The 27,243-nt window shown below is 45.3% G+C and overlaps 1 protein-coding gene across 1 annotated transcript in view; it reads left to right on the top strand.

Moving 5' to 3' along the window:
- Positions 1-680: 680 nt before the first annotated feature.
- The window catches only part of LOC311232579 (hexokinase-1-like), a gene marked incomplete at its 3' end in the record, with an annotated part of 55,263 nt that continues 28,700 nt past the window's right edge, over positions 681-27,243 (top strand). Inside the window, exons 1-6 of the mRNA XM_084319440.1 lie at positions 681-839; positions 15,143-15,291; positions 20,395-20,514; positions 21,133-21,228; positions 24,290-24,389; positions 26,080-26,263. Coding sequence (XP_084175566.1) covers positions 698-839; positions 15,143-15,291; positions 20,395-20,514; positions 21,133-21,228; positions 24,290-24,389; positions 26,080-26,263 — 791 coding nt within the window. The 5' untranslated portion in view covers positions 681-697. The remainder of the gene's footprint in view (positions 840-15,142; positions 15,292-20,394; positions 20,515-21,132; positions 21,229-24,289; positions 24,390-26,079; positions 26,264-27,243) is intronic.

The following is a 27,243-nucleotide window of genomic DNA, read 5'->3' as shown; positions in this document are numbered from 1 at the left end:
TAATAATTTTTTTATCTCGAAGCTTCGAATTAAAATAGAATCTCGGCCCCGAAGCTTCGAATTCCAAAAAAATATTCGAAGGTCAGCCCTAGTGTCTTTATACCTGTATCACTCTGTATATTAATACTACAACTCTGTACATACATCTGATTAGCACTATTACTCAGTAGTAATAGTTATACCCAACCCCCTCCAATGTACAGTTCCCCCCCCACCCCGCCTACCCAACCCCACCCCACCTCCTCCAATGTACAGTTTCTTCCCCCTCAAATGTATATACTCTCTTTTTAGACTCTTTTTGTACTCATAAACAGTACTGTATATTTGTAGATCTGGTATGTCATAAATGTCTAGATGTAACAGTACTGTCTATCTGTATGTCATGTATGTCATATATGTTATGATGAATTGAAAATGGGGGACCCTGATGTAAACAAGACGAACGTCTTTCTCTGGTCTGCATCCCCTTAACAATTGTGTGTATTGAGCCGTACTATACTGTACCCATTCTGCAATCTGTTCATTAAAATGTTCAATCAATCAATCAATCAATACCCAGTTTAATCTCCTGTACATTACTGTTGCACTTTACTGTTACATTTGCATCTAATCTCATCTAAAATGATGTAAGACCTTTTTTAAGACTCCCTCCCTTGTCCCCTGTGTTTGTCCTCAGATCGACAAGTACCTGTTCTCCATGCGCTGCTCGGACGAGACGCTCCGAGACGTCATGGGCCGCTTCCGCAGGGAGCTGGAGAACGGTCTGGGCCGAGACACCAACGCCACGGCGACCGTCAAGATGCTGCCCACCTTCGTCAGGTCCATCCCCGACGGCTCAGGTGAGAGGGGGACGGGGGGTGTGACGTTACGGCAGAAACACAAGACATCAAGACTAGGGATGGGTACCGAATTCGGTTCTTTTGAGGTACCGAACCGAAACACGTCGGTACTACCAAGTATCGATTCAAGTGAGATACAAAAAAAAAAAAAAACTTTTCTTTTTAACTTTTTTTTTTTTTTACCTTTTTTCTTTTCATGTCAACGTTCACACGCACAATATATGCTTACCTAGGATTTTACTTGATTCAACAACAAAGCAGTTGGAGCAATGACAAGCCGAAAACTGTCGAAATTGTAGTTATTTGAAGTTAGGATTTTTTTTTCACGACTGAGGTAGGTAAATAAAATATTTTTAGACTAAAGTACCGAAAAAAGGTACCGTTGGGTACCGGTATCGATTCACAGGTACCGGTACCGTATCGGTTCAAATGTGAAAGGTACCCATCCCTAATCAAGACGTGACGTTATGGCAGAAACATAGACATCAAAACATTATGCAATCCAAATGTATTTCCTGTCTGTTGCGTTAGCAGAGATTGCAACAGGAAACAAACCTGTTAGAATGTTATTGTTTGAAAAAACTTCTGTACAGGTTTCTTAAACTATGGGTCTCAGGACCCAAAATGGGCCTCTGGTGTGTCCCCATGTGACAGCAGTAGTATATGATATGTTTCAATGAGTCTGGGTCACATGACAACAGTAGTAATATGTTTATGATATGTTTCAATGAGCCTGGGTCACATGACAACAGTAGTAATATGTTTATGATATGTTTCAATGAGCCTGGGTCACATGACAACAGTAGTAATATAGTTGTGATGTGTTTCAGTGAGTCTGGGTCACATGACAACAGTAGTAATATGTTTATGATATGTTTCAATGAGCCTGGGTCACATGACAACAGTAGTAATATAGTTGTGATGTGTTTCAGTGAGTCTGGGTCACATGACAACAGTAGTAATATAGTTGTGATGTGTTTCAGTGAGTCTGGGTCACATGACAACAGTAGTAATATAGTTGTGATGTGTTTCAGTGAGTCTGGGTCACATGACAACAGTAGTAATATAGTTGTGATGTGTTTCAGTGAGTCTGGGTCACATGACAACAGTAGTAATATAGTTGTGATATGTTTCAATGAGCCTGGGTCACATGACAACAGTAGTAATATAGTTGTGATGTGTCTCAGTGAGTCTGGGTCACATGACAACAGTAGTAATATAGTTGTGATGTGTTTCAATGAGCCTGGGTCACATGACAACAGTAGTAATATGTTTATGATATGTTTCAATGAGCCTGGGTCACATGACAACAGTAGTAATATGGTTGTGATGTGTTTCCCTTGGCATTTAAGAAACAGCCTGTTCCGTCACTGTTATTTGACCACCAACAAACAACGTGTCGTGTTTATACTGTAAGCAGTTAAACAGCCATCCTCAGGCTCCACTCTGCCTCTGGCTCTCCTGAAAGAATGTGCTGAGGTGTTTGAATGGCCAGGGCCCTCTCTCTCTCTGTTTTGTGTGGCCCCCGTGTTTTGGACTTGGCAGGTCAGCCGCCATTGTTTTCATGCACACAACCAAAACAGTTTATTCACAGCTGTTCACCTCACCCAGCGTGGTTAACATTGCACCACCAGTTCAACGGCAGCATGTTGTGGTGGTCTACACCCCCCTCCCCCCCCAGACCCACAGTAGGGAAGCATGTTGTGGTGGTCTACACCCTCCCCAGACCCACAGTAAGGCAGCATGTTGTGGTGGTCTACACCCTCCCCAGACCCACAGTAAGGCATCATGTTGTGGTGGTCTACACCCCCCCCCCCCCAGACCCACAGTAAGGCAGCATGTTGTGGTGGTCTACACCCCCCCCCCCACAGACCCACAGTAAGGCAGCATATTGTGGTGGTCTACACCCCCCCAGACCCACAGTAAGGCAGCATGTTGTGGTGGTCTACACCCCCCCCCCAGACCCACAGTAGGGAAGCATGTTGTGGTGTTCTACACCCTCCCCAGACCCACAGTAAGGCAGCATGTGGTAGTCTACACCCTCCCCAGACCCACAGTAAGGCAGCATGTTGTGGTGGTCTACACCCTCCCCAGACCCACAGTAAGGCAGCATGTGGTGGTAGTCTACACCCTCCCCAGACCCACAGTAAGGCAACATGTGGTGGTAGTCTACACCCTCCCCAGACCCACAGTAAGGCAGCATGTGGTGGTAGTCTACACCCTCCCCAGACCCACAGTAAGGCAACATGTGGTGGTAGTCTACACCCTCCCCAGACCCACAGTAAGGCAGCATGTGGTGGTAGTCTACACCCTCCCCAGACCCACAGTAAGGCAACATGTGGTGGTAGTCTACACCCTCCCCAGACCCACAGTAAGGCAGCATGTTGTGGTAGTCTACACCCTCCCCAGACCCACAGTAAGGCAGCATGTGATAGTCTACACCAGGGGTCAGCAACCTTTTTGACATGGAGTGCCTGTTTGAAATATAGTTGTAACTAGTGTGCCTCAACAATATTCCATGCATCGTAATTTTTTTTCTCATAATCAGGTCTTTTTAATGATAATATTTACATTATTACATCATTATTGTTATTGTTATTATTAACAATATTATTATGATGGTTGTATCAACCCTAAATCTGAGTTGGGGGGGGGGGGGTGAATGCAATGCAGACAAACAGCTGCATACAGTGCGACCATTTCACCCACATTTGCCCATTCATTTTTGGAGACATCACACACCATCGGTGTGTGTACTGTACGTGTGCTGTCATAGCTCCACCTACAGGCCTAATGGAGAACACCAGGATGTGAATGGAGGGTGAATGTGAGGTATATCGTGTAAATAAGTTTTGATTGATCGCAAGACTACACTGTAAAAAAGAATTATAATAATAACCAGAACTTTAAAATATTGAGTTCAGTTACTGTGCATTAAGGTTTTCAGTTTTCAATCCATAATAAGTTAACAGAAAAATAAGTACACAACCACATTATTTCAACCTAATAAAACTATGTTTATTGTCATTGTTTAAGAACACAAGTTGACTTTGTAATACTCACATTTTGAGTAAAAAAATGGCTTTTAACATGTGCAATGTTCAATGAAATAGAAAAATAAATAATACAATTTGTTGATTAATCCCACTGGTCACAATGGTGACCGTAATAATGTTTTTGTTATAAGGCTCTGCAAATGTTACTGAATGATGTAGCAATGTATTTCCAGCTAAATTGAAATAATAAACAAATAAAGGGTCTCAATTAAATATGTGGTAGTAAAAATAACCTGTGGGAGGATTTCAACAAGATAAATGCGACAACAGTGCAAAATATTTCACTATAATATTTCAAAAAATATATATATATATATATTTTTTTTATGCTGCCCCTTGTGCCTATGCAAATGCCCCCGCGTGCCTATGCAGGCACGCGTGCCTAGGGTTGCCTACCCCTGGTCTACACCCTCCCCAGACCCACAGTAGGGCAGCATGTTGTGGTGGTCTACACCCTCCCCAGACCCACAGTAAGGCAGCATGTTGTGGTGGTCTACACCCTCCCCAGACCCACCAGGGGCGGATTTAGGATTATAGGAGATCCGGGGCTTAGCCCAGATAGGTGCCCCCCCCTTTTTTTTTTCTCTCTTTTTTTTTGCAGATTTTTTTTTAATTTAATTAACCTGTACGTGCAATTTCCTGCAATATAGAGCCTTCAATCTTGACCAATAAAGCTGCTCTTTTCACTATAAAACTCAGTTAACCATAACGTAGTTATGGTTAGATTTATATATTGGGGGGGATATATCATATTTTTCATATGATCAAAAAGTGGTGGAGCAAGAGCATACCTTTGCTCCCCCAAGTTCAATAGTGGGAGAGCAGAGATGCTCCGAATGCTCTTATGGCCAGGCGTCTATGATTCACTGATACAAAGTAAAATAGTGCAGTGCAATAAAATAGTTAGTAAAATAGAATAAAATAATGCAATAGTGCATTGCAATAAAATAGTTATCATCGTATTTTTTCGGGAGGCCGGTAAGGAGTGCATTACAGTAGTCGAGTTGGCTTGAGATAAAGGCATGGATCTGGTTTTCACCGTCCTTTTGATTTATAAATGGCCGTACTTTAGCTATGTTTCTAAGGTGGAAGAATTAAGTTTTTGTCAACGTGTTGATTGTGATTTAAAGCTTAGGTCTGAGTCTACCATGACATAAAGACTTAACTCACTCAAATACAGTTAGCAGCTGGATAGACCACAGATGGAAATTAGCTTCTGCTAAATCTGGTGCAAACATATTTTCATGTAACAATGATGAATTGTAAAAAAAAAAAATATAATTTTTTTTTATTTTTTTATTTTTTTTTAAATAGATTCAGGGCTTTTCAGAAAACATTCGGGGCTTGAGCCCCAGTAGCCACCCCCTAGCTCCGCCCCTGAGACCCACAGTAAGGCAGCATGTTGTGGTGGTCTACACCCTCCACAGACCCACAGTAAGGCAGCATGTTGTGGTGGTCTACACCCTCCCCAGACCCACAGTAAGGCAGCATGTGGTAGTCTACACCCTCCCCAGACCCACAGTAAGGCAGCATGTTGTGGTGGTCTACACCCTCCCCAGACCCACAGTAAGGCAGCATGTGGTGGTAGTCTACACCCTCCCCAGACCCACAGTAAGGCAGCATGTGGTGGTAGTCTACACCCTCCCCAGACCCACAGTAAGGCAACATGTGGTGGTAGTCTACACCCTCCCCAGACCCACAGTAAGGCAGCATGTGGTGGTAGTCTACACCCTCCCCAGACCCACAGTAAGGCAACATGTGGTGGTAGTCTACACCCTCCCCAGACCCACAGTAAGGCAGCATGTTGTGGTAGTCTACACCCTCCCCAGACCCACAGTAAGGCAGCATGTGATAGTCTACACCAGGGGTCAGCAACCTTTTTGACATGGAGTGCCTGTTTGAAATATAGTTGTAACTAGTGTGCCTCAACAATATTCCATGCATCGTAATTTTTTTTCTCATAATCAGGTCTTTTTAATGATAATATTTACATTATTACATCATTATTGTTATTGTTATTATTAACAATATTATTATGATGGTTGTATCAACCCTAAATCTGAGTTGGGGGGGGGGGGTGAATGCAATGCAGACAAACAGCTGCATACAGTGCGACCATTTCACCCACATTTGCCCATTCATTTTTGGAGACATCACACACCATCGGTGTGTGTACTGTACGTGTGCTGTCATAGCTCCACCTACAGGCCTAATGGAGAACACCAGGATGTGAATGGAGGGTGAATGTGAGGTATATCGTGTAAATAAGTTTTGATTGATCGCAAGACTACACTGTAAAAAAGAATTATAATAATAACCAGAACTTTAAAATATTGAGTTCAGTTACTGTGCATTAAGGTTTTCAGTTTTCAATCCATAATAAGTTAACAGAAAAATAAGTACACAACCACATTATTTCAACCTAATAAAACTATGTTTATTGTCATTGTTTAAGAACACAAGTTGACTTTGTAATACTCACATTTTGAGTAAAAAAATGGCTTTTAACATGTGCAATGTTCAATGAAATAGAAAAATAAATAATACAATTTGTTGATTAATCCCACTGGTCACAATGGTGACCGTAATAATGTTTTTGTTATAAGGCTCTGCAAATGTTACTGAATGATGTAGCAATGTATTTCCAGCTAAATTGAAATAATAAACAAATAAAGGGTCTCAATTAAATATGTGGTAGTAAAAATAACCTGTGGGAGGATTTCAACAAGATAAATGCGACAACAGTGCAAAATATTTCACTATAATATTTCAAAAAATATATATATATATATATATTTTTATGCTGCCCCTTGTGCCTATGCAAATGCCCCCGCGTGCCTATGCAGGCACGCGTGCCTAGGGTTGCCTACCCCTGGTCTACACCCTCCCCAGACCCACAGTAGGGCAGCATGTTGTGGTGGTCTACACCCTCCCCAGACCCACAGTAAGGCAGCATGTTGTGGTGGTCTACACCCTCCCCAGACCCACCAGGGGCGGATTTAGGATTATAGGAGATCCGGGGCTTAGCCCAGATAGGTGCCCCCCCCTTTTTTTTTTCTCTCTTTTTTTTTGCAGATTTTTTTTTAATTTAATTAACCTGTACGTGCAATTTCCTGCAATATAGAGCCTTCAATCTTGACCAATAAAGCTGCTCTTTTCACTATAAAACTCAGTTAACCATAACGTAGTTATGGTTAGATTTATATATTGGGGGGGATATATCATATTTTTCATATGATCAAAAAGTGGTGGAGCAAGAGCATACCTTTGCTCCCCCAAGTTCAATAGTGGGAGAGCAGAGATGCTCCGAATGCTCTTATGGCCAGGCGTCTATGATTCACTGATACAAAGTAAAATAGTGCAGTGCAATAAAATAGTTAGTAAAATAGAATAAAATAATGCAATAGTGCATTGCAATAAAATAGTTATCATCGTATTTTTTCGGGAGGCCGGTAAGGAGTGCATTACAGTAGTCGAGTTGGCTTGAGATAAAGGCATGGATCTGGTTTTCACCGTCCTTTTGATTTATAAATGGCCGTACTTTAGCTATGTTTCTAAGGTGGAAGAATTAAGTTTTTGTCAACGTGTTGATTGTGATTTAAAGCTTAGGTCTGAGTCTACCATGACATAAAGACTTAACTCACTCAAATACAGTTAGCAGCTGGATAGACCACAGATGGAAATTAGCTTCTGCTAAATCTGGTGCAAACATATTTTCATGTAACAATGATGAATTGTAAAAAAAAAATATAATTTTTTTTTATTTTTTTATTTTTTTTTAAATAGATTCGGGGCTTTTCAGAAAACATTCGGGGCTTGAGCCCCAGTAGCCACCCCCTAGCTCCGCCCCTGAGACCCACAGTAAGGCAGCATGTTGTGGTGGTCTACACCCTCCACAGACCCACAGTAAGGCAGCATATTGTGGTGGTCTACACCCTCCACAGACCCACAGTAAGGCAGCATGTTGTGGTGGTCTACACCCTCCCCAGACCCACAGTAAGGCAGCATATTGTGGTGGTCTACACCCCCCCCCCAGACCCACAGTAAGGCAGCATGTTGTGGTGGTCTACACCCTCCCCAGACCCACAGTAAGGCAACATGTTGTGGTGGTCTACACCCTCCCCAGACCCACAGTAAGGCAGCATGTTGTGGTGGTCTACACCCTCCCCAGACCCACAGTAAGGCAACATGTTGTGGTAGTTCTACACCCTCCCCAGACCCACAGTAAGGCAGCATGTTGTGGTAGTTCTACACCCTCCCCAGACCCACAGTAAGGCAGCATGTTGTGGTAGTCTACACCCTCCCCAGACCCACAGTAAGGCAGCATATTGTGGTGGTCTACACCCTCCCCAGACCCACAGTAAGGCAACATGTTGTGGTAGTTCTACACCCTCCCCAGACCCACAGTAAGGCAGCATGTTGTGGTAGTCTACACCCTCCCCAGACCCACAGTAAGGCAGCATATTGTGGTGGTCTACACCCTCCCCAGACCCACAGTAAGGCAGCATATTGTGGTGGTCTACACCCTCCCCAGACCCACAGTAGGGCAGCATGTGGTAGTCTACACCCTCCCCAGACCCACAGTAGGGCAGCATGTGGTAGTCTACACCCTCCCCAGACCCACAGTAGGGCAGCATGTGGTAGTCTACACCCTCCCCAGACCCACAGTAAGGCAGCATGTTGTGGTGGTCTACACCCTCCCCAGACCCACAGTAAGGCAGCATGTTGTGGTGGTCTACACCCTCCACAGACCCACAGTAAGGCAGCATGTGGTAGTCTACACCCTCCCCAGACCCACAGTAAGGCAGCATGTGGTGGTAGTCTACACCCTCCCCAGACCCACAGTAAGGCAGCATGTGGTGGTAGTCTACACCCTCCCCAGACCCACAGTAAGGCAGCATGTGGTAGTATACAACACCCTCCCCAAACGACCGGGACCATGATGCGCGTCATGGGGAGTTGGCATAACGACTAAACTGGGGCGAAAAAGAAATGAACTACATAGTTCTGGTTAACTGCATAGTTCTAGTTAACCGAGTTGTCCTCCAATGAGAACAATGACTCTAAATAATAACATAGGGATGTTCGATATTGGCTTTTTTACCGATATCCGATATACCGATATTGTCCAACTCTTAATTTCCGATACCGATATCAACCGATACCGATATATATGCAGGGTTCCCCCCCCCCCCAAAAAAAACTGAATCATTTCAGGTCATTAACATTACATATCTCTTGTCGTGGAATTAACACAACATTATGCATACTTTTGACGATAAATAAAATGAGAATCTGTTCTTACTCGCTTGCCTGGGTAAATAAAGGTTAAATAAATGTAAAACCGAAAAAACCGATACCGATCATTTCCGATATTATTACATTTTAATGCCACAATATCGGCCGGTGATAATATCGGACATCCCTACTCTAAATAATAACGTTAGTAAGCGCACGCTAGTGTTTGACGTGCTAAACGCACAACAGTGGCCTCTCACAGAAACACACGGTCAGGGAGACGGTCAGCGCTGCGGTCAATAGGTTCTCTCTGGTCACCTGACCCTGGTCACCTGACCCTGCGCGCCTGTCCGTGTTGGTAAACACTGTCAGTGTACAGAAATAACAAGGCGATAGTCAGAAATGCCAAGGCCCTAACAAGGCCAGGGAAGGGGGGGGGGGGGGTGATGAGCCACCGGCCGCCGTCTCTTATAAATAGCCTCGGGTTTCAAACACAGGACACGAGGTGCAGGAAAGGTCAGAGTGACAGCTAAAGGTCAGCGCTGAGGTCATGAGCCAGGGATGGCCAACGACGACAATAGAAACCTTCTTGGGTTTCAGTTAGAATTGATCTGATGGTTTCCAGGCTGAAACATGTGTATAAATACTGTACATACTGTACTGTATACATTATTACTGTACATTGTATAAGGGACAGCATGTGGTAGTCTACACACCCTCCCCAGAGTGACAGTAGGGCAGCATGTGGTAGTCTACACCCTCCCCAGACCAACAGTAGGGCAGCATGTGGTAGTCTACACCCTCCCCAGACTGACAGTAGGGCAGCATGTGGTAGTCTACACCCTCCCCAGAGTGACAGTAGGGCAGCATGTGGTAGTCTACACACCCTCCTCAGACAGACAGTAGGGCAGCATGTGGTAGTCTACACCCTCCCCAGAGTGACAGTAGGGCAGCATGTGGTAGTCTACACCCTCCCCAGACAGACAGTAGGGCAGCATGTGGTAGTCTACACCCTCCCCAGACAGACAGTAGGGCAGCATGTGGTGGTCTACACCCTCCCCAGACCCAGACAGTAGGGCAGCATGTGGTAGTCTACACCCTCCCCAGACAGACAGTAGGGCAGCATGTGGTAGTCTACACCCTCCCCAGACCCACAGTAGGGCAGCATGTGGTAGTCTACACCCTCCCCAGACCCACAGTAGGGCAGCATGTGGTAGTCTACACCCTCCCCAGACTGACAGTAGGGCAGCATGTGGTAGTCTACACCCTCCCCAGACTGACAGTAGGGCAGCATGTGGTAGTCTACACCCTCCCCAGACAGACAGTAGGGCAGCATGTGGTGGTCTACACCCTCCCCAGACCCAGACAGTAGGGCAGCATGTGGTAGTCTACACCCTCCCCAGACCCAGACAGTAGGGCAGCATGTGGTAGTCTACACCCTCCCCAGACTGACAGTAGGGCAGCATGTGGTAGTCTACACCCTCCCCAGACCGACAGTAGGGCAGCATGTGGTAGTCTACACCCTCCCCAGACCGACAGTAGGGCAGCATGTGGTAGTCTACACCCTCCCCAGACAGACAGTAGGGCAGCATGTGGTAGTCTACACCCTCCCCAGACAGACAGTAGGGCAGCATGTGGTAGTCTACACCCTCCCCAGACCGACAGTAGGGCAGCATGTGGTAGTCTACACCCTCCCCAGACAGACAGTAGGGCAGCATGTGGTAGTCTACACCCTCCCCAGACCGACAGTAGGGCAGCATGTGGTAGTCTACACCCTCCCCAGACTGACAGTAGGGCAGCCCAACGACCAGGAAGGGAATTGACATTAACGAAATGACTAAATTATGTTTGAGCAAAATGTGATAGGATATGTGTTAGTGATCACAGTTACGGACAAACAAAGACATAATCTGATAGGATATGTGTTAGTGATCACAGTTACGGACAAACAAAGACAGAATCTGATAGGATATGTGTTAGTGATCACAGTTACGGACAAACAAAGACAGAGTCTGATAGGATATGTGTTAGTGATCACAGTTATGGACAAACAAAGACAGAATCTGATAGGATATGTGTTAGTGATCACAGTTATGGACAAACAAAGACAGAATCTGATAGGATATGTGTTAGTGATCACAGTTACGGACAAACAAAGACAGAGTCTGATAGGATATGTGTTAGTGATCACAGTTACGGACAAACAAAGTCACACAGTGTTTAGAGTCTGTATATAAAATATACTGTAAGCTGTAGGTTTATTTGCATCCCCAGTAGCTACCACAGCGGTCAGATCACAGGGCTGCACGATTCTTGCTAAAATGTGAATCACGATTTTTCTCTCTAAGAATTGAGATCACGATTCTCTCACACGATTCTTGTTTTTTCAATCAAATAATTTATTGCACTCTTTTTTAATTTTTTTTCACTTTTTCTCCTTATTTTTCAATTTTCCTCCCATCCCAATTTCGTGTTTCCAATTCTCCCCTCCCCTGAACGTTGCTCGCATATGCCCCCCACTGGCCGGTTGTAGGGAGGATAGAAGCCTTGCATCACGTGTCCCCTCCGGTACACGAGGAGGCAGCCTGTCACATCTTTTCACCTGCCAGTGCGGACGCTCATTGGCGAGGTGTAACGTGTGGGAGGCTCACACTACCCCCGCTATTTCCTGTCTCTGCTGTGCAGGCGTCCCCCAACTGACCTGTAGGAGTCGCTGTCCACAACGTCCAGATTACCACCCATCGACTTCCACCCTCTAACTCTGCCAATTGAGCCAGTATGACGGCCGGCCCAAGCCGGAGGCAACGCAGACAGCCGGATTTGAACCCGTCTTGCATTGGTGACGAGCGCAATGTCCGCTGCGCCACCCAGCCGCCCTTATTGCACTCTTTCTTAAGACAACATAACATATATCAAAGTGCTTGACTTAAACTTAAACATAACATATATGAAAGTGCTCAACTTAAACTTAAAAGTCTCTAAAAAAATTTCTCTAAAATAAAATAACTCAAATCAGAATCGTCATCATTTTAAAAAATAAATAAAAGTTTAATAATTTTTTTATGCAATAAAAAAATCATCATAATTTAGAAACGAGATCGCATAGGTCTATGAATCGAGCTCGTGATTTTTTTCTATTAATCGTGCAGCCCTAGGTGGCAGCTGATCCGGGTCCACTATGGGGTCAGAGTGACTGGGATAGCATGATGGCCTTTACACGGGTGATGCTATAGGAGGATATCAGCAGCCAATCAGAAACACCTCTATAATGTCAACGCGAGTCATTCCAGACAGGTCACAGGGATAATAATATTATCATAAAGCCCTGCAGCGAACATCACGGGCATCACAGATGGCGTCGTGCGTTACTAAATAAAACCCTTATCTGGCGTCACGAGGCGGCACTCTTGTCAACGGAGGACCTCCTGGGTCCCGACTGGAGGAGAAGGCTGTTTCCCCCCGAAGCCTGTTTTTGGCATTCGAACTTCGTCAGGGTTTTTCAAACGGACGTTCGAACCTTTGTTTTTAATAAAAAAATATATATAGGCTATTAAAAAAATAAATGTCATAAATATAAATATCCTCAAAATAAATCCTCAATTTGAATAAAGTGATTAATCTGATTAAATTAGTAATTTTTTTTATTAAATCAACTTTCTTTAATGAATATAACTTATCAGTTTTAATACTATAATATTAGTGTAGCCTAATCTTTATCTGCAACTGTGATGAAAAACCCCATTGGTTTAAACAGAATGAATAGATTTTTATTTTTTTTTGTATACAATTTTTTAATGTTGATTCAGAATAGTAGTCCGAAGTAGTAGTAGTAGTAGTAGTAGTAGTAGTAGTAGTAGTAGTAGTAGTAGTAGTAGTAGTAGTAGTAGTAGTAGTAGTAGTAGTAGTAGTAGTAGTAGTAGTAGTAGTCGTCGTCGTCGTCGTCGTCGTCGTCGTAGTAGTAGTGGTAGTGGTAGTGGCAGTGGTAGTAGTAGTAGTAGTAGTAGTAGTAGTAGTAGTAGTAGTAGTAACGAAGGTCCGAACGCTCGAACGTTTGGGCTCAGCCCTACTGGAGGAGTGATCATTCTATCTCAGGCAGATAAAAGGCTTTTGTTGGAAGACTAGCTGCTACACTCAGCGCTCGGGAAGACGTGGAAAAGAGGTCATGTTGTTGTTCTGCCATCACTGGATGACCTTTAACCCTTGCGTGGCGTTCACAATAAAGACATAACAATTCATGTAAAAACGCATCACGGATGTTAAAGGTCCCGTGCATTATAAATGGCTTTTTCCAGTGTTTAGCATTGTTTTATAGCAATAATGGGGTTAGTATCAATGGGTCTGTGTCTCTAATTACCATATTGGCGGATTGCTCTAATTCAGTTGAGACAATTTCCTCCTCCAGTGAATTAGGTCATTCTGATTTGACTCGCAAGGTGACGTAACAAGGAGCTGATGGAGCTGATTGTGATCTGATTGGCTCTGTGGTTGTAGCGCATAGTGTAACCTGACACTTCCTCAAACAGGGTTTGATAGAGGCAGAGAACGAGCGAGCGAGCGAGAAAGAGGGAGAGAGAGAGAGAGAGAGAGAGAGAGAGAGAGAGAGAGAGAGAGGGATCGGACCGTGCGTCTTCTCTCACACACACGGAGCATTTACACAGGTTGTGTGTAAAATAAATGCTCTGTGCCTCCGTGTGTCCCTCTCTCCCTCTCTCTCTCTCTCTCTCTCTCTCTCTCTCTCTCTCTCTCTCTCTCTCTCTCTCTCTCTCCCTCTCTATCTCTCTCTCTCCCTCGCAGTCAGGAGCACTAGCATATCACTGTAATATCATAGCGCATGCTCCCACGCGCACGCCCATATTCCGATCCATACAATAATAATCACAGAGGTATATATTGTCATTTGAAACAAGTTACCAATGCATTGTCCCGTGGGATTATGCCCCCCCCCCCCCCCCCCCCGCGGCGAAATTAATTAGTATCCCCCTCTGTCTCTCTCTCTCTATCTCTCTCTCTGTGCCAGTCGCAGACTGTGTGGATGACTGTCACTCAAAGTGCTTAAGGGGCGGAGCCAGGCCAACACAGTGAGAAATCCAAAGGGAGAAAAAGGATGGTTTTGAGTACATGATTAGAAATATAAAACAATGATTTTTTTTTTTTTAAAGAAAAACGTACAGATGTGTTCAATAGACTCACAGGAATTGTGTAAAGTTGCCCAAATAGTGCAAGGAATAGCAATGCACGTCCCCTTTAACTTGATCTCAATGACAAGTAACCTAGATGGCATAATATATGGTTCATATTTGCCATTTACCTCTACTATTTTTACCATATTTATTTGTTTTCACCTACAATCTACCACGATGTAATATACATGTGTAGGGGGGGGGGGGGGCACAGACCAGAACACAGACCTGAACACAGAACACAGAGCAGAACACAGAGCAGAACACAGAGCAGAACACAGACCAGAACACAGAACACAGAGCAGAACACAGAACACAGACCAGAACACAAGGTGTTAAATCTCTCTGCAGGTTCACAGAAACAAGTTTCTTCATCTCCATCCTAAAGATAGATTTCTGCTACTTTTGGAAACAAAGGATTACTGCTCACATCTCTCTCTCTCTGTCTCCCTCTCTGTCTCTCTCTCTATTTCTCTCTTTCTCTCTCTGTCTCTCTCTCTGTTTCTCTCTCTCTGTCTCTCACTGCTCTCTCTCTCTCTCTCTCTCTGTCTCTCTCTGTCTCTCTGTCTCTCTCTCTCTCTCTCTCTCTGTCTCTCTCTGTCTCTCTCTGTTTCTCTCTCTCTGTCTCTCTGTTTCTCTCTATCTGTCTCTCCCTCCCTCCCTCCCTCCCTCCCTCCCTCCCCCCTCCCCCCTCCCCCTCCCCCCCTCCCTCTCCTCCCTCCCTCCCTCCCTCCCTCCCTCTCCTCCCTCCTCCTCCCCCTCCCTCCCCCCCTCCCTCCCTCCCTCCCTCCCTCCCTCCCTCCCTCCCCCCCCCCCCCCCCCCCCACAGAGAAGGGTGACTTCATCGCCCTGGACCTGGGGGGCTCTAACTTCCGCATCCTGCGCGTGAAGGTGACCCACGACAAGAAGCAGCCGGTCCAGATGGAGAGCCAGGTGTACGACACGCCCGACGACATCATCCACGGGAGCGGCACGCAGGTAAACAAACATCAACAACAAACATCATCAACACAGGTAAACAAACATCATCCACCAGGTAAACAAACATCATCCACGCAGGTAAACAAACATGACCTTCGCCCCCAACTTCTAATTAGTTTCCAGTAGGACCGAATAGCACCATTCTTCTTTCCATTTCATTTCATTTCAAACCTTTATTTCAACTCGTGAAATAACTCGACACTGAGGCCACCACCACTCACAGCGACGCTGAGCTTACAAAACAAGACCGTTTATCAGCAGCAGGTTCACACATAATAGGCAAAATAAATAAGAATAAACTATAAAGAATCAGCTAAGACGGTTACAAGTCGACACACCCAGCCGGTCGATCATACTTTTAAACGCAGCGAGAGACGGAAGAACCTTCAGCTTCCTTCAGAGTCAGTCGGAGGGCGTTCCAGGTGTTGGAAGAACCTTCAAAGGAAAAAGCAGTGTTTCCTGGTTCAGAGCAAACTGACCAAGCGGTCATTTGAACGTGTAGAATAGGTTCCAGGGTTCCATTCCAACAGTGTTGTGATATAAGAGGGAGGTTTACCAGTAAGGACTTTAAAAATTAACAAATACCGGGCGGCTACGTGGCGTAGTGGGCAAGGCACTCGCCACGAAATGCTGGAGACGCTGGGCTCGACTGTTCGATCCCAGCGCTCCACATTTGCTTTCAGTTTAGCTGGTCGTCCGTACTAATACAAACTGATGGGTGGGGATCGGGCGTTGTGGACAGCGACTCCTACAGGTCGGTTGGTGCGCCTGCGCAGTAGAATCAGGAAGTGTCGGGGGCAGCGTGAGCCTCCCACGCGTTACTCCTCGCCACTGAGAGATCGAGCTGCGCAGGTGAAAAGATGCGACTGCTGTTACCTCAAGTACCGGAGGGGACTTGTGCTATGTATGACTTAGTCCACATTGCAGCCGGCTTGTGGGAGGCAAGAAACAGCGTCCGTGACAGGGGAGGGTTGAATTGGATGATACGAATTTGGGATGGGAGAAAATATAGAAAATGGGAGAAAAAGTGGATAAAAAAAAATAAAAATTAACAAATACCAATGATTAGGGGTGTAACAATGCATCGATTAATAGAAATGCATCGATTCTAATGTGTTAGAATCGATGCATCGATTTGAATATGTTAGAATCGATTATAATCGAAATTAATCGAAATATAAAAAATTAAAAATGTAAACTTTTTTTTTAATTGTTTTTATTGACCTATAGTCCATTCATGCTGAGTGAATCAGTTCCCCCAGCCACATTTGTGTATTCAAAATTTCTTGGGGAATTAACTGATCGAAAATGTATCGAAAATGTATCAAATCGAATCGTGGTCAAATGAAGAGATTTTGAATCGTTGTGGGGTTGAATCGTTACACCTCTACCAATGATAGTTAGGCCTTTCAACCAGAGAAGGCCATCCAACCTTTTCATAAAGGACACAGTGGTGGGTATCATATCTGTCATAAAGGACACAGTGTATCATATCTATCATAAAGGACACAGTGTATCATATCTATCATAAAGATAAGATAAGATAAGATATTCCTTTATTGATCCCCTTGGGGAAATTCAGGCATCATAGCAGCATGGGGGAAGGGGGGGGGGGGTGGTACAGGTAGTAAAAACAACACAGGCAGTGTAAACAATTAGGTCAATTTGGTCAATATAATTTACTATCTAACTAGCTGAAACTGCTAGTCGCTGCCCCCTGTTGTGGGGCCTGGAGGCTGCTAGTCGCTGCCCACTGTTGTGGAGCTTGATGGCCGCTGGTATGAAGGACTGTCCGAGGTGGTTAGTTGAGTGTCGGGGGGGAATGAGTCTGTGGCTGAACGAGCTTCTCATCTTGACTAGCTCGTCGTAGAGGGGGTGGTAGGGGTTCTCCATGATGGCAGCCAGCTTCCTTATCATCCCCCTCTCTGCCATCACCTCAAGTCTAGGTAGCTCGACTCCCACCACGGAGCTAGCCTTCCTCACCAGCTTGTTGAGCTTGTTGGTGTCCCTTGAGTTGATGTAGCCTCCCCAGCATGCCACACTGCCACAGCATAGAAGAGGATGCTGGCCACTACAGACTGGTAAAATGACTGCAGCAGTCTGTTGCACACATTGAAGGACCTGAGTCTCCTCAGGAAGAACAGCCTGCTCTGTCCCTTCCTGTAGAGGGCCTCTGTGTTATCCGACCAGTCCAGTTTATTGTTCAGATGTACCCCAAGGAACTTATATGAGTCCACCACCTCCACATCCACCCCTCGGATGGTGATGGGAATCGGGGGGGGCCTCTTCTTGCCCCTCCGGAAGTCCACCACCAGCTCCTTGGTCTTACTGGTGTTGAGTTGGAGGTGGTTGCTGTCGCTCCACCCCACGAAGCTCTCCACCAGGGCTCTGTACTCCTCCTCATCATCGTCGGTGATGTAGCTTACGATGGAGGAGTCGTCTGAGAACTTCTGCAGGTGGCACCCGCTTGAGTTGCGGCAGAAGTCTGAGGTGTAGAGGGTGAAGAGGAAGGGTGACAGCACAGTCCCTTGGGGGCCGCCGGTGTTGCTCACCAGTATGTCAGACTGACTGTCCTTTAGTCTGACGTACTGCGGCCTCTCAGTGAGGTAGTCCTTGATCCAGGCCACCAAGCCGTGCTCCAGCTGCATGGATGGTGTTGAAGGCGCTGGAGAAATCAAAGAACATAATCCTCACTGAGCTGCGCGGCTTCTCCAGGTGCGTGTACACTCTGTGGAGCATGTAGATGATGGCATCCTCCACCCCGATGTTTGCCTGGTATGCAAACTGCAGGGGGTCGAGGGAGTCACACACCAGGGGCTTGAGGTGTTGCAGGACCAGTCTCTCAAACGTCTTCATGACGTGTGACGTCAGAGCGACTGGCCTGTAGTCGTTGAGGGTGCTGGGTCGTCCCTTCTTGGGCACCGGGACAATGCAGGAGGTCTTCCAGAGCTGGGGCACCCTCTCCAGCCTCAGGGAGAGGTTGAAAAGATGTTGGAGCGGTGCTGCCAGCTGCTCCGCACATACTTTAAGCACCCTGGGATTGGTGTTGTCCGGTCCTCTGGCCTTGTTTACACTAATCCTGGAGAGCTGCCTACTGACCTGACTGTTAGTGATCGTCAGGGTTGGGGGTGGTAGGCAGTCTGCTGCTGGCGGGGGTGGGGTGCCGGTGCTGATGGGTGTGGGTGGGTGGGGGGTGCTTTGTAGGTGTGATCTGGTGCTGGTACACAGTGTATCATATCTGTCATAAAGGACACAGTGAATCATATATATCATAAAGGACACAGTGTATCATATCTGTCATAAAGGACACAGTGTATCATATATATCATAAAGGACACCGTGTATCATATCTATCATAAAGGACACAGTGTATCATATCTATCATAAAGGACACAGTGTATCATATCTATCATAAAGGACACAGTGTATCATATCTATCATAAAGGACACAGTGTATCATATCTGTCATAAAGGACACAGTGTAGTATCATATCTGTCATAAAGGACACAGTGTATCATATCTGTCATAAAGGACACAGTGTATCATATCTGTCATAAAGGACACAGTGTATCATATCTATCATAAAGGACACAGTGTATCATATATATCATAAAGGACACAGTGTATCATATCTGTCATAAAGGACACAGTGTATCATATATATCATAAAGGACACAGTGTATCATATATATCATAAAGGACACAGTGTATCATATATATCATAAAGGACACAGTGTATCATATCTATCATAAAGGACACAGTGTATCATATCTATCATAAAGGACACAGTGTATCATATCTATCATAAAGGACACAGTGAATCATATCTGTCATAAAGGACACAGTGGCCCGGTTACAATCAGCTCCTAGATAATGATGATAAGAATGAGCGCGGTGACCTCGGCTGAACTGCAGCAGAGCAGCTGGCAGCCGCGCGGGCAGGAACATGATACCCCAAACACGTGAGGCTGGCGAGGCTGGCGGGCCATGCTGGTCCAGAGGGAGGGAATGACCTTGAGAACCCAACGGAAGTTTTCTCCTTAAGTATGACACTTAAGGCGGCTTAATTTCATCTTAGCTGAGGGTCTTGCTTAAGGGTGTTGCACAGAATCCCTTAAATGGTTAGGAAAGAGCGTTGAGGCGTTCACTGCAGTGGGAAGAGACTTCACAGCGGGGAGATTCTAGTTTCCATGGAGACGGCCGTGTGGCGCATGCTGTTAAAAAATGGCAGAAGGAAAGAAAGCAAGAAAACCTAAGGTCTTTTGTGCAACGCTTTAAGGGACTCCTTAAGTATTAAGACAAAGATAAGGAGAAAACCTTAAATACCTAAGTGAACATTTTAGGAAACCTTAAGGGGAAGACTTAAGGGTGTTTTGTGTAATGAATTTAATTCTAAAGAATCCTTAACTCGGATTTTAAGGAAAATCTTAACTTAAGGTCTTTTGTTTTATTTAGAATGTTAAAAGGTGACATTCGGTGCAGCCTCAGTGACGTGCCTCTGCCCCTCGCAGCCTCTCTCACACGGGTCCCCCCCTCTCTCTCTCTCACGGGCCCCCCCCTCTCTCTCACACGGGTCCCCCCCTCTCTCTCTCTCACGGGCCCCCCCCTCTCTCTCACACGGGTCCCCCCCCTCTCTCTCACACGGGTCCCCCCCCTCTCTCTCTCTCACGGGTCCCCCCCTCTCTCTCACACGGGTCCCCCCCCTCTCTCACACGGGTCCCCCCCCCTCTCTCTCACGGGTCCCCCCCTCTCTCTCACACGGGTCCCCCCCCCCTCTCTCACACGGGTCCCCCCCCCCTCTCTCACACGGGTCCCCCCCCCTCTCTCACACGGGTCCCCCCCCCTCTCTCACACGGGTCTCCCCCTCTCTCTACACGGGTCCCCCCCTCTCTCTCTCACACGGGTCCCCCCCCTCTCTCTCTCACGGCCCCCCCCCCTCTCTCACACGGGTCCCCCCCCTCTCTCTCTCACGCCCCCCCCCCCTCTCTCACACACGGGTGCCCCCCTCTCTCTCACACGGGTCCCCCCCCCCTCTCTCTCTCTACATGGGTCCCCCCCTCTCTCTCACGGGTCTCCCTCTCTCTCATCACGTCTCCAGCTGTTTGACCACGTGGCCGACTGCCTGGGCGACTTCATGGAGAAGCAGAAGATCAAGGACAAGAAGCTTCCGGTGGGCTTCACCTTCTCCTTCCCCTGCCTGCAGACCCGACTGGACGAGGTGAGACACAGTACAGACACAGTACAGACATAAGAATTACATAATTTTTTATATATATATTTTTTCTTGTGCTGTTGTCTTTTTATGTTTATACTATGTGTTCTATTTATTTTTTATTTGTATTCTGTATTTTATTTTTTATTAATAATTATTTGATTTTTTTAACTATGTTTTTAACCCTGTAGCACTTTGGGATCCTAGTGAACGAAAAATGCAATACAAATACAATTTATTATTATTATTATTATTATTATTATTATTATTATTATTATTATTTATTATTATTATTATTATTATTATTATTATTATTATTATTATTATTATTATTATTATTATTATTAATGTGATGGCAGTGGTGGAAAGTAATTAAGTACAGTATTTTTCCTCAAGTACTGTAGTTTCCTTAAGTACTGTAGATATAGTTTCCTCAATTACTGTACTCTCTCTCACCCGGGTCCCCCTCTCTTCCGACACTGAGTGATGGTTAAACCAGTGGACGGCTCCCACTCCAGTGGCAGAATGAGGATGAACAGAGCGTCTCTCATGGAGTCGCCGCCAGTCGCCTCGGTAACGGTAACTAAGGAGATTGACCTTATTAAAACGGTGCTTGTTTCACAGGCTGTCTTACACACGTGGACCAAGAAGTTCAAGGCCAGCGGCGTGGAGGGAATGGACGTGGTGAAGCTTCTGAACAAGGCCATCAAGAAGCGAGGCGTGAGTTCCACCGGTGACCAGCAGGGGGCTGCAGGGCCATTTCACATTCAATACGCATTTTGGTTTGGAGGTCACGGATCAATTTAATTTTTAATTATTTATGTGTTAATAATAGATTATATATACAGGTGCAGCTCAATAAATTATAATATTGTGGAAAAGTTTATTTATTTCAGTAATTAAATTCAAAAAGCGAGGCGGCTGGGTAGCGCAGCGGACTAAGCGCCTGCCTACAACCGCAGAGACACTGGTATCGAATCCAGCTGTCAGCGGTGCCTCCGGCTTGGTCGGTCGTCCATACTAACACAATTGGCGGTGTTAGCGGGTGGGAAGCCGGTGGGGGTGTGTATCGTGGTCGTTGTAAACAGCGACTCCTACAGGTCGGTCTGGGCGCCTGCTCAGCGAGGAAGGGAACTGGGGGAAGTAGTGTGAGCCTCCCACGCGTTACGCTCCCCCAGTGAGAGTCCTCGCTGTCAGGTGAAAAGAAGCGGCTGGCTGACTCCACATGTATCGGAGGAGACATGTGATAGTATCTATCAACCCTCCCTAGGCCGACAGTGGGGGGAAAATGCGCACAACAACCAGGAACGGAATTGGAATAACGACTAAATTGGGATGGGAGAAAAATACAGAAAAAAGGGGGAGAAAAAGTAGATAAAAAATTTTTTAAATTAAAAAGCTAAACTCTCATAGATTATATATTCATTACACACAAAGTGAAATATTTCATGCCTTTATTTGTTCATTTAGATAATTATGGCTTACAGTATCTCAGAAAATCTTTATATTACATAAGACCATTCATTCATATTTTTTTATATAGAAATGTCGGCCTACTGAAAATAAATGGACTTTTCCACGATATTCTAATTTATTGAGCTCCACCTGTACTACATATGACGGCTCTAATAATAGATTATATATACTAGGGGTCTAACGGTACACAGAAGCCACGGTTCGGTACGTACCTCGGTATTGGTGTCACGGTTTGGTACGAGTTAGGTACAACAGGTTTTTTTTTTTTAATAATTATTATATATTTATAATAATTATTATTATTAAATATAAAATAACTTGTTCTATTAAGTTATACTTAGTTCCCCATAGACTTGCCGTGGTAGTCAGTGATACTGGTGTCATTCTGTGTTCAGGCATCCACTGAGTAAATTAATTGCCTATACAACTTATGCTTGTTAAGTTTCAGTTTCACTTGTAGAGTAGATTTAACTTCACGTGAAGCCGAGACTGAAGATTGGGGAAGAGATGACATGTCACACAATGAGGGCAGAGGATGTATCGATATTTTTGGATTTAAACACGGTAGCAGCTCAACTGGAGAGGAGCTCAGATGATCAGTCCGGAAAAGTATGTGTAGTGCTTATTTTTTCCCTCCGATCAGCTGTGAGAGAAAGTCCGCGGGAGAAAGTTGGCGTGTGTGTTGGCGTGTGTGTGTGTCTTTCCATTGGTTAACATTATTGGGCGAACGGGTGGCTACGTGGCGTAGTGGGCAAGGCGCTCACCACGAATGCAGAGACGCTGGGCTCGCCTGTTCGAGCCCAGCGCTCCACATTGCTTTCAGTTTAGCTGGTCGTTCATACTAATACACATTGGCCGTATTAGGGGGTGGGAAACTGATGGGTGGGGATCGGGCGTTGTGGACAGCGACTCCTACAGGTCGGTTGGTGCGCCTGCGCAGTAGAATCAGGAAGTGTCGGGGGCAGCGTGAGCCTCCCACGCGTTACTCCTCGACACTGAGAGATCGAGCTGCGCAGGTGAAAAGATGCGACTGCTGTTACCTCGAGTACCGGAGGGGACTTGTGCTATGTATGACTTAGTCCACATTGCAGCCGGCTTGTGGGAGGCAAGAAACAGCGTTCGTGACGGGGGAGGGTTGAATTGGAAGATACGAAATTGGGATGGGAGAAAATATAGAAAATGGGAGAAAAAGTGGATATAAAAAAAAACATTATTGGGCGAACAAGAAAACTAAAGAAAACTGTAAAATTGTAATGACCCTGCTGTGTTACAAACATATAATTCATTCATGGTTTTGTTTTAGGGATCACCCGTAGTAAACGGGAGGGGAGGAGGGGAGAAACAGCCCAGTGCAGAGTGTCAGTGCAGAGTGTTGTTAATTTGTTCTGTCCGCTTGTCATCGATCGTGCCTTTCTTTACAAGCTTCAACGTTTTATTCATCATCTAAATTTGGCAATACAAGCTTAATATTCAACGTTAAAGATCAATGTCAGCCAGTGTAAAGTAAAGTAAAGATAAGGCGGCTAAGTGGCGCAGTGGGCAAGGCGCTCGCCACTAACGCAGGAGATGCTGGTATCGAGCCCAGCTCTCGGCGTTGCTATCAGCTTGGCTGGTCGTTCATACTAATACAATTGGCAGCGTTAGGGGGTGGGAAAGCCGGTGGGTGGGGATCGGACGTTGTGGACAGCGACTCCTACAGGTCGGTTGGTGCGCCTGTACAGCAGAATCAGGAAGCATCGGGGGCAGCGTGAGCCTCCCACGCGTTACTCCTCGCCACTGAGAGTCCGCGCTGTCTGGTGAAAAGATGCGACGGCTGCCTCCTCGTGTACCGGAGGGGACACGTGATGCAAGGCTTCTATCCTCACTACAGCCGACCAGTGGGAGGCATAGTCTAGCAACGTTCAAGACAGGGGAGGGGAGAATTGGATAATGTGAAATTGGGATGGGAGAAAAATAGAAAATGGGGAGAAAAAGTAGATACCAAAAAAAAGTAAAGTAAAGATATTGAGCATAGATTTGTAAAATGTTTCACTAGTTTCACCTAGTGGTATGAGACGTATTTGTCGTACGGCTGGATGTACCGAACCGTGATGTCCGTACCGTGAAGTCGTGGGACCAATACACGTACCGTTACACCCCTAATATATACACATGACAGTTCTAATAATAGATTATATATATACATATGACAGAGCTCTAATAATAGATTATATGACCTCCTAGACAGCTTAGTTTTGCTCATAAAAAGACTAATTTGATGTGTGATGTGAGAGAGTCACCATGTACTCATCCTTATTTCTTCCAGGACTATGAGGCAGACATCATGGCCGTGGTCAACGACACCACCGGCACCATGATGACCTGCGGGTTCGATGACCAGCGCTGTGAAGTGGGCATCATCATAGGTACAGACATACACCATGTTTACCCACCTCTACACCATGTTTACCCACCTCTACACCACCTCTACACCACCTCTACCCAGCCACTCCAGTGTTTAGACCTCTACACTACCCAGCCTCTCCAGTGTTTAGACCTCTACACTACCCAGCCACTCCTAGTGTTTAGACCTCTACACTACCCAGCCACTCCTAGTGTTTAGACCTCTACACTACCCAGCCACACCTAGTGTTTAGACCTCTACACTACCCAGCCACTCTAGTGTTTAGACCTCTACACTACCCAGCCACACCTAGTGCTTAGACCTCTACACTACCCAGCCACTCCTAGTGTTTAGACCTCTACACTACCCAGTCTCTCTAGTGTTTAGACCTCTACACTACCCAGCCACACCTAGTGCTTAGACCTCTACACTACCCAGCCACACCTAGTGCTTAGACCTCTACACTACCCAGCCACTCTAGTGTTTAGACCTCTACACTACCCAGCCACTCTAGTGTTTAGACCTCTACACTACCCAGCCACTCCAGTGTTTAGACCTCTACACTACCCAGCCACTCTAGTGTTTAGACCTCTACACTACCCAGCCACTCTAGTGTTTAGACCTCTACACTACCCAGCCACACCTAGTGCTTAGACCTCTACACTACCTCTACACTCTAAATCGTAATATACACTTAAATACACTTAAATCTGAATATAAAAGATTTTGAAAATTAAAACGGTACACACAAGGTGCAGATAGGTACACCCTATCGGTCATGATGTACGTTACAGTCCGTATGAGTGTCTATTCCAGGGGTTCTCAAACTTTTTTATACTGCGAGGATTTTTTTTGGGGACCCCACACTTAATGTATCGCGTAATTTCAAACGTGGAAATATTAAGGAATATCAAAATAAAAGCACACGTTGTTGAACATGATCACGCATGCGTGATCAAGTTCAACAACGTGTGTAATTAAATGTTCTACTAAATATCAGAACATTTAATTACAGCACTTATGTTATCAATACACGTTTATAAAATGAGGCATATTTAGCCAAAATATGTTGCCAGAACAATAAAAAAAAGATTTTATAAAAAAGAAAATGTATACATCTTTTTTACTTGCCAATGCGCGACCCCACTTGTCACCTTACCCGGGCCGTGACCACAATTTGGGTCGCGACTAGGGATGCTCGATATTGGCTTTTTTACCGATACCGATATACCGATATTGTCCAACTTTTAATTTCCGATACCGATATCAACCGATACCGATATATGCCGATATACTACCGATATATTCAAACTAAATAATAAGTTTGAATAAAGATTATGATAATAAGATAATTAAGATAATAAAGATTATGCACATAAAACGCTGAAAACAACCGAAGCAACAATAGTATTTTAATGAGGCTATTATTATTATCATTATTATTTTGCAACAAGTTAGCCCTCTCATAAAAATAACACATATAAATGAATAACTAACTTGAACTAACTTAATAGGATTGAAGTGATATTTGGCTTAAAAAATCGGTCGCCTGGCAAAAAAAAAAGAAAAAGAAAAGCCTGACGATGTGCATTGGGGCCGCGGCTCTCTGACGCCTTATTTTCTGGGTCCCGGCCTGAAAAGTTTGGGAACCCCTGGTGCTCTATCATCCTATAGCGTGCGTTTTCCCAGCGGCAGCCGTGCTTGTGTTTCAGGGACGGGCACCAACGCCTGCTACATGGAGGAGCTGCGCCACATGGACCTGGTGGAGGGCGACGAGGGACGCATGTGCATCAACACGGAGTGGGGTGCGTTCGGGGACGACGGCTCCCTGGAGGACATCCGCACCGAGTTCGACCGCGAGATCGACCGCGGCTCCATTAACCCCGGAAAACAGCTGTAAGACCGACCGACCGACCGCACGGGGAGAACCGCTCCCACTATGAGGGATTATTCTCTTCTCTTCTCCTCTCCTCTCCTCTCCTCTTCTCTTCTCTTCTCTTCTCTTCTCTTCTCTTCTCTTCTCTTCTCTTCTCTTCTCTTCTCTTCTCTTCTCTTCTCTTCTCTTCTCTTCTCTTCTCTCCTCTCCTCTCCTCTTCTCTTCTCTTCTCTTCTCTTCTCTTCTCTTCTCTCCTCTCCTCTCCTCTTCTCTTCTCTTCTCTTCTCTTCTCTTCTCTCCTCTCCTCTCCTCTTCTCTTCTCTTCTCTCCTCTCCTCTTCTCTTCTCTCCTCTCCTCTCCTCTTCTCCTCTCCTCTCTTCTCTTCTCTTCGCTTGTCTTCTCTCCTCTTCTCTCTTCTCTCCTCTTCTCTCTTCTCTCCTCTTCTCTCTTCTCCTCTTCTCTCTTCTCTTCTCTCCTCTCTTCTCCTCTTTTCTTCTCTCTTCTCCTCTCTTCTCCTCTCCTCTCCTCTTCTTCTCTCTGTTCCTCTTCTCTCTTCTCCTCTCTTCTTCTCTCTTCTCCTCTCTTCTCCTCTCTTCTCCTCTCCTCTCCTCTCTTCTCCTCTCTTCTCTTCTCCTCTCTTCTCTTCTTCTATCTTCTCCTCTCTGTATTACTTTTACTCTTTTATTACTCTCGGCATTGTTTTTATTCTATTTTATTCTCATTCTATGTCTATTTTATGTCAATTCTATTTTATAAAATGTTTCTATTTTACTGCTGTGAAGCACTCTGGGCTATACAAATAAAGTGTATTATTATTAATATTAATAAATGAAATAGCAATACCTTGTCTTATAGGGAACTGCTACCTTATAATTTCATTGAGCTGTAATTGACACGACACAAGGATTCAATGCCCCCGATGACATCACTGGCGGTCATATTAAAATAAATTTGTTTGGTGAAGTGCCCCTTTTAAAGCGTCACGTGACACCGCTGCCGT

This window comes from Notolepis coatsorum, assembly GCF_963971535.1.
Source record: "Notolepis coatsorum genome assembly, chromosome: 7".
Classification (NCBI taxonomy): Eukaryota; Metazoa; Chordata; class Actinopteri; order Aulopiformes; family Paralepididae; genus Notolepis; species Notolepis coatsorum.
Note: the sequence above shows the minus strand (reverse complement) of the source record. Positions and strands in the feature narration are given on the sequence as shown.